At 40.7% G+C, this 10,609-nt stretch overlaps 1 protein-coding gene across 2 annotated transcripts; it reads right to left on the minus strand.

Moving 5' to 3' along the window:
• Window positions 1–2,365: 2,365 nt before the first annotated feature.
• Window positions 2,366–8,280, minus strand: orai2 (ORAI calcium release-activated calcium modulator 2). Of its 2 annotated transcripts, none has more exons than XM_086309405.1 (3): window positions 8,001–8,280; window positions 6,129–6,352; window positions 2,366–5,224 (listed from the first exon to the last, which is right to left on the minus strand). In XM_086309405.1, exons 2-3 carry the CDS (start codon window positions 6,345–6,347, stop codon window positions 4,655–4,657), a joined length of 789 nt encoding a protein of 262 aa, XP_086165531.1. In that variant the 5' UTR covers window positions 6,348–6,352; window positions 8,001–8,280; the 3' UTR covers window positions 2,366–4,654. The 2 variants fall into 2 exon arrangements, with proteins under 2 accessions (XP_086165531.1, XP_086165530.1); XM_086309404.1 differs by having other exon boundaries at window positions 7,985–8,280.
• Window positions 8,281–10,609: the final 2,329 nt, after the last annotated feature.

Genomic DNA, 10,609 nt, shown 5'->3' on the forward strand with positions numbered 1-10,609 from the left:
ATTTAACATTAGTGCTATAAACAGGTTATGTGTAAACGCGAGTAAAATCTTCAGTAAAGTCTAAACTGCAAACTCAAAATGGTTATTTGAGATGCTCTTAAGTATACCTTAGTGAAACCAATCACTGCAATCCTGGTATATGGAAGAGCAATGGAAACGTGCAAAAAAGAACTTGGTGTCTGAAGGTGTGTGTTTGTGTGAGAGAGAGAGATTCTGCAGATAAGTGCTTGGCAGTGATGTGTATGAAGTGTGTGGTGTCATTCCTGTCACTGTGTGTTCAGGAGTGTGATGTCTTGGGGGAATAAACTGTTCCGCAGTCTGGCAGCGAGGGCCCGGAGGCTCCGGTACCTCTTTCCAGAAGGCAGCGGGGTGAAGAGTGTGTTTGAGGGGTGTGTGGGGTCCTCCACAATGCTTGTGGCTTTGCAGATGGAGTGGGTGCTAAAATTGTCTGTGATGAAGGGAAGAGAGGCTCAAATGATCTTCTCAAATGCTCGTTGTAGGGTATTGCAATAGGATACGGTGCGGTTACCATACCAGACAGTGATGCAGCTGCTTAGGACGCTCTCGATAGTCCCTCTCTAGAACGTGGTGAGCATGGATGGAGGGAGATGGGCTTTTCTCAGCTTCCGCAGGAAGTAGAGACGCTGTTGGGCCTTCTTAGTTATGGAGCTGGTGTTGCGGGACCAGGAGTGGTTCTCGGCCAGGTGGGCACCAAGGAATTTGGTGGTCTTGACGACCTCCACAGAGGATCCACCGATGTTAAGTGGACAGTGATCTCTCTGTGCTCTCAATCATCTCCTTTGTTTTGTCAACATTCAGAGACAGGTTCTTGGTTCTACACCAGTCAGTTATCTGCTGCACCTCCTCCATATGCTGACACAGTCGTGTCATCGGCGAACTTGATGTGGTTTGAACTGTGCATTGCTGCATTGCTGCACAGTTGTCTGTGGAGCAGTAAAGAAAAACACCTGATGGAAGTCGGTGATTTTTCCTAGTGGAAAAAGAGATGTAAACAGAAAATAAAAAATGACCTAAAAATTGAACTCTGTGCTACACCACAGGTAATATGTACTGCAAACTATGAATGATTGCTCTACCTGAAGGTCCTTTCTGAAAGGGTGTTCTATAACTAAGCAAATATAGAGTCCTTGATGACAACCCATGTTTAAAGCTCTATGTATGAGCATAGGTCTCTTTTTACTGAATCTCAAATTCTCTCTTTGCTGTAAATGTTGGACCGAATTCTAAAATGACACCAAAATGTTTCAAGTTTCTCTTTTTGAAGTCTGTTTTTAAGTCAAAGCCAGCGTCCTTCAGTAGTCTTTGTGCAGCCGGCTTAATGGTTCTCTGAATCCTGGACAGAGTTCTGTTTCTCTTACAAGGTTTGAGTCTTTCAAAGGTTAAGTGCTTCAAAATATGCACAATGTCCTCCACTGCTGAGCAGAGGCATGCTCGCTGCTTCATATAGCGCACTGCACTAGTCTTAGACATGGGCTAAACTTCACTTGGTGACACTCATCTAAACAAATGATTTCAAGCAGAATTTACATTTCAGGAGTACAAGAATTCCTGTTTGCTCACCATATTCATCATCACTGTTTAGCATTTTTATCAAACTGTTAAGAGTGATGATTTAACTCAGTGCCACACACAGAAACCTCTGGCTTTAAATACCGTGGATCGTTCAAGCCATGCAAAATGCTAAAAAAGTGCACTATCATATTGATATTGCATGTTGGAGATCTTTTACTTTTTTGCTGTCTCGTGCTGTCTCGTGCTCTTCAGGATGTCTTTGGCTTGCTAATCAGTCACAGTCAATCAGTTATTTTGTAATACTGGCAACTGCAAGTTCCCAGCTAGCAGGAAATCCTCCCACAGTGTTGATGACGTTCTCACGGCCTTCTCAAGAAATGTTCAAAGAACATCAGAAGGACGTTTATCACTAAAATAAGGTTCCTTACAAAGGTTTGTCTAAGACATTATGTTTTTGACAGCAGTAGTCTGAAGATGTTTTTACTATTAGCATGTAGCACTGCAGGAATGCGTCACAAAACAACACAGTGTGACCTGTTACCTCAATAACACCTCCTCACATTACAAGACTTTTTTTTTTTTAAGAACGTTTGGACATTTCAGGCCTCAGTCTCATCCTGAGAAGATTATCAGAACTAGTTTACCTGGTTGGGACAGGAGCAACAAGACAGGAAAAGTTTGATTTTATTTATCTTTTTCTCAAGTACCATTTCCTCCTGTGGCCATTAGTCAAGCCACACGAGGTCAGTTCATTTCAATAGACAGAGTGAAGATAAATCATTATTTTTCACAGTGCCTAAAAATGGACGTGGACATAAAAGACACAGAGAACTTTTTATTTTTATTTTTGGTAGCCTTCAGGGTGTTAATTATCTTACAGCACAGGTCTCCGTGTCCTCTGCAGTATCCATTTAAGAAGCAACAAACACAACACAATGGAGGACGTTCTTTGATAAGAAACCGACACTTACTTACTGTACAATTAAACTACAAGTGCACTTTTTTCTGTTCTGAAAAGAAAGAAACGACACATAACTGAGCAACACTTTGGTCAGTCATATTTGGAATGTTGTTTTGAACATTTTTCTTTTTTCAAACATCGTCATTCGCCGTGCGGATTTCCGTTCATGGACCCGCACTTAACTGAAAACATTTAAAAAACTGTAAACTGTAAACACCATAAATCATGCTCGTTACATGCACTTTGTGACTGTTCATATGTGACTCTTCCTCCAAATATTTGGATGACACCCAACTCACATTTTAGCTTCACTACATTTCCAACAAAAGATGTGCTTGTGTTATGACCTTTAGCAAAACAGCGTTTCATAAAAGGCAACAATTCTGTAAGGCAGAACTATATTTGGACAGTAACACATTCATATTTAAGCAATTTGTGCATCATCAGTATATACAGAATAGACACATTTGACATCTTTTACAAAGGATCCAAGGTCTTAACAGACAGTAAAAGCTATTTGAGTAAAAAGGGAAAAAAAAAAAAGGTTTGAGGCATTTGTGAGATTTTGGCTGAAAAAACACTAGAATGCAGCTTTTTTAAGACATACCAACAATAGATACTTAGTTTAACAATTCCCCTCCAGTCAGAACAGAGACACCGCACAGCTGCTTGCAGTTTGTTGTATACCCCACTGGAGGGGCAGGTTGAGGGTGAGCAATAAGGCCACCACATAATGCATGAGGTCTGGGGTTCAGTAGCATTTCATCAAACCTAAATCAAGTATTGACTTTGCTATACAAAGCCAAATCTTTGAGTCTCTCACAGAATCCATCTGACAATTACACACAACTCGCGTTTTTGTTGGCAGTTACACTTTGCCTGTCATTATAGAGTTAAGCATGTAGGTGCAAAAAGCTGCATCTTTCTATATCAGGATGGCTGTGGCTCAGAAGGTAGAGCAGGTTCTCTAATGATTAGAAAGTTGGTGGTTTGATTCCCAGCTCCTACAGATTGTGTCTAAGTAGCACTGGGTAAGAAATAGCTTCCAGTGCATACATGTTATTCAGAAAGTGCTTTGTGGGTGAATGTGGCTTGTATGAGTGTTCAGATATAAGTGCTGTAAAAATATTAAACCTTAACTTGGTACAACTAATTAAAAAAAGGTAAACTGACCAATTCCATAATTGACATCAAAGACCTTCTACAAACCTCTCTCTAAAGTAGAATTTTTCCACTCTGGATTGAGACTCAGACCCCTTTCAGACACACACTCTTTAACTTGAATCTGATGGCACCTAAATGTGTCATCTTCAAGTGAAGTAAAACCTTGGTCAATATGATAACCGCGTCACAGGATTATGAGCATCTCTTCCATCTTTGTGAGTAGCTCGGCTCATTATAATGTTACGTATACGACGATTAATATAATGATCCCTCCCACAAAATGGCATCTGCGTGGGAGGGATGGTACAGATGCATAAAGAAACATGTTTTCAGTAACAACAGTAGGAAAAGCTGAACATTCAAAAGCATCGTTACACTTTGCATGACAAATACTGCACGCTATGGCTCTCTCTGTCACAGTTATGCCTAAATAAAGCTGAGCATAGAGACCAGTTTTCAGAAAAGACAATAATCAAACAAAAGCCACATTACATTATGGCAAATTACTTAAGGCAAGATGATAAATAAAGCTTAATCAGAACAACTTTTTGAGAATTATTGGTTACTTTTATGCCATTAAGTGAGGACTTATAAGAGATTCCAAAAAAATGAGTCATTGTCAGACTGAACAAACATTGCAACAATGGAATCATCACCAGCTCCCAACCCTAACATGAAAACAGAGATATAGCAAGAATGGCACACAGAACTTAATAGCCCTTTTTTTCTGTAAACCTTTTAACTTGACCTTTCATCAGCACAGATTAAAGATTGAAAGCACAGAAAAAAGTCACTGCACAAATCCTACAATACAAGTTCACCATAAGAATAAATTAGCAGTCTGGAACACATTGGTTGTCGGCACTGCAACACTTTAAAGCTCACTGCTGACATGTCCAAGGTATTAAAAGTGACCAGAATACATTTTAGAAAAGGGAGAGAGGGTTTGATAAATATATGAGACAAAGTGAAGTCATTAAAGCTGCCGTCATGTCTTCAGACATTCTGGAGTCCTCTCTCGTGGCCGTCCAGCTGCACCTTAATCTTGTGCAGTTCTTCGATCTCCTGGTGGTGGCGCTCTGTCTTGTGGCGAACCAGAGAGCGATAGAAGTGAATGGTGAACACCACAAAAATCACCCCCACCGGGACCATGATGATGGTGGAGGCCAGGGCAGCCTGCCAGCCGGGGTTCTGCTGCGAGGGGGTGGTGGTTTCCAGAGGGGTGGCTGATGTGGTAGTTGTCTTTTTGATCTTGCCAGATTCTACAGGCAAGAACTTGATCCAGCAGAGGAGCACCACTTCTGCTAAAAACAACAGGATCCCCAAGGCCGTGGAGAAGCCCCAGGCCAGCTCGATGTAGTAGTGCATGCGTTCGTGAGGCGACTCGCTGACGGAGTTGAGGTTGTGGATGTTGCTGACAGCTTCCACATTAGGAAGAATGCAGGTGCTGATCAGCAGAGCAAAGAGGTGCACTGCCACCAGGATGGTGGTGCACACACTGAAGGCGATGAGAAGCAGACGAGGGTAACTGTATTGAACTTCCAGCTGCACCTCAACCATGGCCACCTGAGACATTTAAACAGAGACATATCCAAATTACTCTACATCCATGAGTACATCAAAGCACACCAACACAATGCAAACTATACTACGCAAAGAATTTCAGGCATTTTCTAACCCTTCTGTATGAGGTCCCATTAACTGTGGTCAGAAGTATTTAAGCCACTAAGAAAGAGCAGTTTTTTGGCAAGTCTAAGCCTTCAGAAACTTTCTGGAATGTTAACTCTCAAGTCAGATAACAACCACCATGCTTCCAGGGCTGAAAAATAAAGCCAACAAACTGCAGTCCCTCAAATGGAGGCTTGAATTGGCTTCAGCATGAATAAATCTCTAACTCCAATGATCAGGGGTGTCAAGCATAAGGCAAGAGGGCCAGAATTGGCCCAGCAAAGACCCGGTGGCGCGCGCGCGCGCACACACACACACACACACACACACACACACACACACACACGGGAAATGAAGCGGTTTATGAAATTTCAGTTTCTGGGTCAGTGTCAGATTCTGTTTCGAAGGCAATGCGTTTTGCTCTGTCTGCCTTACTCTCCATAGCAACAGAGGCTGTGGCTTGTCTTGTGAGAAGCCACAATGCCAGAACAGCTACAAATGCTTCTTCTTGATGAGCAAAATAATTAATTTACTATGGAGATAACAAAACAGCAACTAAGTTAACTATATAGCTGTTACTTTGTGGGAAAATTGCTGTCCAAATTTGATCACAACAGAACACAAGATGTGCTTCTCTGTCAAAAACTTAATTCATCAACTTTAACGATATATTTAATTTATATTGTCAGAAAAAACACTCATCCCATTAAGAATGCAAATGGACAGCACAAACATGACATTTAAAACCACTTCCTTCCTGCAGGTTAGTGGGGATTTTTCATATTAGACTAAACTGACTAACCATTGCAAAGCCAGACAACAGTGCAGAGGTCCTGCTGGAGGCCTTCAGCTTGGCACGGCTCAGATAGAGTTTCCTCCATGACAGTGCCTGCACTGAGTGGTGGTTGGAGCTGACCAACTCCAGGTAACTACGTCGCACCCAGTCCCTGTAGTCCATCCCACTGTTGTCAGGGGCATGCTCTGCTGGAGAACCCATAGGCACATTCAGCTCACTGCTCATTTCACCTGGTGGATATGAAGCAGAGACAGAATCACATCAATGACCTGGTGTCTCAGATCCCATTACAGATTAAGATTAGAGATATGAGATTAATACACGTGGCATGTTTAAGTGATAATAACAAAAGTTTTTTTTTTTTAAATCTCCTGCAAGAACCCTTTGACATGTACCACTTTTATGCAAAAACTTAAGCCACTTTAGCGTGATTCTTACTTTAGCGGTTAACAGTCACAGCTGTTAACCGCTATTCTATCACATTACCATGAACTTTATTTTGAAAGCACTTCCTCAAATTAATCACCAAATTATGATTGATTGAGAAACAGGAGACAGTGTTAACCTTGTGATCAGCGTACTGTGGGACATTTAACAAAACCAACCTTTTTTTTTAAGTGACTCATTTTGAAAACAGAAAACTTCCCTTGTGGTCACAGGAGATACGCATCAGATACAAAAATTTACATTTGGTGATGCTGCTGTGGACAATTGTAGCTCATAAATCATCAATCTGTGACATTCATATTTTTAACCATACAATACTGCAGCATTTATAGCCAAGATGGTTTACCAGCTCCTGCCCATATCTAGGTCTGTTTACATATTACAAAAAAGAAAAAAAAAAGATACATCATGGGTCCTTCAGTTTATTAACTGTGATGTTATCATAGTAACCCAATAAAGTTTATATATAAAGAAATGCTCGGTTGTGAATGTTTATCTTTGCTGTGTTTTCTCCTGACCATCAATCACAGGAGCTCACTATCCAAATACTCCCAAACTCTGTGTGTGTGAGTGTGAGAGAGAACAGGGGGGCTGTCTCAACAATGTTTTGCACCAACAACCTATTGGCAAAGAGCCAGGGGAGCTAAAGGGAGGGAACAGGAAATCACTATTGTGGAAAAAAAAAGACAAAGTTAACGCATGAATACAAACAGCCATGCCATGAGTAAAAACACATGAAAAAAGCAAAGACTTAAGCATGTATATATAAGCACATATCCACTGGCATATTCTAAAGTGATGCACTCAACAACAACATTCAACAAACTGCACAGCAGCAGTACGTCTATCTCCCTTCACGATGTGCAAGCACAGGCTGTGCAAACACAAACCACTGAATTTTACAGTTTGCACTTTAACCATTAATGCGTCAGTGCTTATGATAGTTAGATATATAGATAGTGGTGCGCACTATCTCGCCCACTCTCTTTCTCTCCATCTATCTATATACACACACACACACACACACACACACACACACACACACACACACACACACAGACAAGTGCAAAACGGTGGCCCCATGATTTTGCAGGGGTAACACGTTTCAGCAGATGGGTGCACCTTTACGTCTCTATGTATATTTAGAACTCTGGTAAGTTGGCAGGATCCGTTTACAGAGTTTCGCTAACAGAAAGCTAAAATACCGCTGTTATTTCAGTCAGCGTTAAACAGTAAAAGCCGGAAGACATAATGCGAATACTTATGCAAAAAATCTGGTGCGCATTTTAGCCTGAGTCCATCTTCACCTGATATGAGCACCATAACAAAATTCAGAAAAAGCAGGTCTCTACCAGCTAGCTTATTTAGCTAGCCATTCTCAGCAAGTTCGCCTGTTCCTTAACTTTCCGTCTTACCTATTCGCCAAAGTACCTTTTAATTACGGGTGCAAACTCCGAGACAGTCCTCTCTCCACGTTGCCACCCGACAAATGAACGCTCTCCGGTCCTCTCCGGGTGTTTTAGTCAAACAACTTCCGCTCTTGGCTTGTAGTTAATCAATAAAAGTACCCCCGTTTCACTCCTGCATCTGAACCAGGTCCTCCAACTGCACTGCTCTCCTCCATACCCCGACAACCTGCGTGACAGTTGCGCTTCAATTCCAAGTAAGTTCACCTGCCGCCTGGTTTCCTGGTTCGGATGGTGCGGTCCCAGCAGAGTGCAGAACGGAAGCTGAGGAAAACTAAAGTCCTTAAAATAAAAGGTTTCCGCTTGGGCGTGTAACTTTCAAAATAAAAGCAGGTTGAAGCCTCCCGGTGTCTCCTACAATACAAGGAAGACTGTTCAAAAAGCCCCTTTCATTGTTAATGCATAAAATAATTCCACATAAAACACTTAAAAACAATTAAAGAAAGTTTAACAGTGAACCCTGTTCCCAATAACACTGCATTATAAGCATAAATAGTTGTCTAGACTGGGTTTAGAAAAATGACTTGCACCATGTTGTGATTGTTTCTAGACCCAGCAATGCTTTATGTCACAATCTCTAAAGTAGGCCTCTCACTGGGTTAATAAGATACATAAATTAAATAATGTTATTATACCTCTTAAAGTATGTAATAAGACCTGTAATGTTAATTTTAGATCAAACTCAAAAGTGCAACTAACTGTAACTGGTGGGTAAGATCATCCAGGGCTATTTTGGAGGTAATATCCTCTGTAAAGCTGACAGAGTGGTTATATCCCTCACACCACTGGCACTAGCAAAATGCCAGTATGTGGAAGTGCATTTACTGCTGTCAAAACTTTTTTTTTTTAGATGCATCTATTTAAAGATTTTTCATCCAGGAGCCAGGCTCACGCTTGCCACTCATGTCAGTTTCCTGTGGCTGAAATATTGTATTGTATATTATGAGAAATCTTGCCTTATGCACAAAACTACTTACCTGTAGAGATCTTTTTTTGGTTGTTTCTGAAATTATATTTTAAGAGTAACTCTTGACAAATTGTCTATTTAATTTGCATACATGCTTTTGTTGTTGAATACCTATGTAGTTGCTGAAAGTAGCTGGTCATGCCTTTGCACCTGCTGTGAGGATTGCGAAACTCTTTACAAACAGAACAGTCACTGCTGTTTGTAAAGAGCAGTGTGTGTGCTGAAGTGGTCCCAGATATAATCCGGGAAACACTGGACTTCTATGCTCCTTTAAAAATGTTGCTGCATTCCTCAAATGATGAACTTCAGATGGAACAATAACACTACATGTCCTGAAAACTTCAAACAGCTGTAGACATATCAACAGCCCCCCTTGACATCCTTCAACAATGCTGACTAGCGAAAATCAGATCTTAATCCACCTCGTGCCAACTCTGACTCTCAAGTATTATTGTCTTAATCTCAGTATAACTGCAGAGAGATCATAAATAGCAATAGATTTACACGTGGTCTAATCAGCAGATGAAATTAACTCATTGAGAGTAAAAGAAGAAGAAAAAAATCCAACTAAATCTGGTATTATCCTAATGTAAAGAAATCTGTTAATAGGCCAATGAGAGGTAAGTGTGTCTGACTTCTGTAACATAACTGGTTCTTATTGTAGATTTACAGTACTGTGCAAAAGTCTGGAGCCCTTCTTATTTCATTATATTTTTCTAGGAAAATACGTGTAGTTAAAAAAGCAAGCAAACATCAGTGAAAATACAATATTTGAGGACAAACATAGTTTATACAATTCTAACAAGCTTGAAAATCAATATTTGGTGTGACCACCTTTACTCTTCAGCAACTGGGTGTCTTAGGTAAGCTGTCCTGTACTTTCTTTAAGTAACTCCAGGAATTGTTCTCCAGGGGTCTTGAAGGAGATTCAAAGCTCTTCTTTGGATGCTGCCTGCATTTGTTCTGCTCTCTGTCAAGATGATCCCACACTGCTTCTGGAAGCTGAGGAGGCCAATCCATGGCTGATAGTGTTCAATTGTGTCTTTTTTAACCAGGTAAGCATTTACTGCATCTGCGCAGTGTGTTTGGGATTACTGCCATGTTGAAGCTGTTGCTAGTCAGATACTTTCTAGATAATTTTGCATGGCAGATCAAAATTTGATGGTCCTTTTCTGTGTTCATAATTCCATCAATCTCCAACACCACTGGCTGAAATACCAAACCATGACAGAGCCTTGTCTTATATGCATAAAGACAACTAGTGCACAAGTCAACTTGAAAAAAAAAAATACAATAAAGTATGACTCCTTGGAAGAAGCAGCCAGCCCGGAAATGGGTATTATCAATTATCTTCTGTGGATTAAAACACATGGCATATGTGCTATCTATCCAAAATAAGATGTTTACTATAATGCAAAAAAAAATCCCCAAACATTGCTGCTCATTGATTTATTTTTCTTTAATACTTACTGGGGAACAGCCAAACTCCTTAGGCGGATTAATTCTGTTTGGGTGTTTGTGATGCTGCTTTGGTTTTGGGAAGGAACAACAGCTGGAACAGCTTCAAAGCCTGCCCACACAAGTCACAATAATAGTCTCAATAATAA

This window comes from Aulonocara sp. 'chitande type north' Nkhata Bay, linkage group LG10 (genome assembly GCF_057382095.1).
Source record: "Aulonocara sp. 'chitande type north' Nkhata Bay isolate Kocher_YH1m ecotype deep benthic linkage group LG10, A_spYH_male_GT1.1, whole genome shotgun sequence".
Taxonomy (NCBI): Eukaryota; Metazoa; Chordata; class Actinopteri; order Cichliformes; family Cichlidae; genus Aulonocara; species Aulonocara sp. 'chitande type north' Nkhata Bay.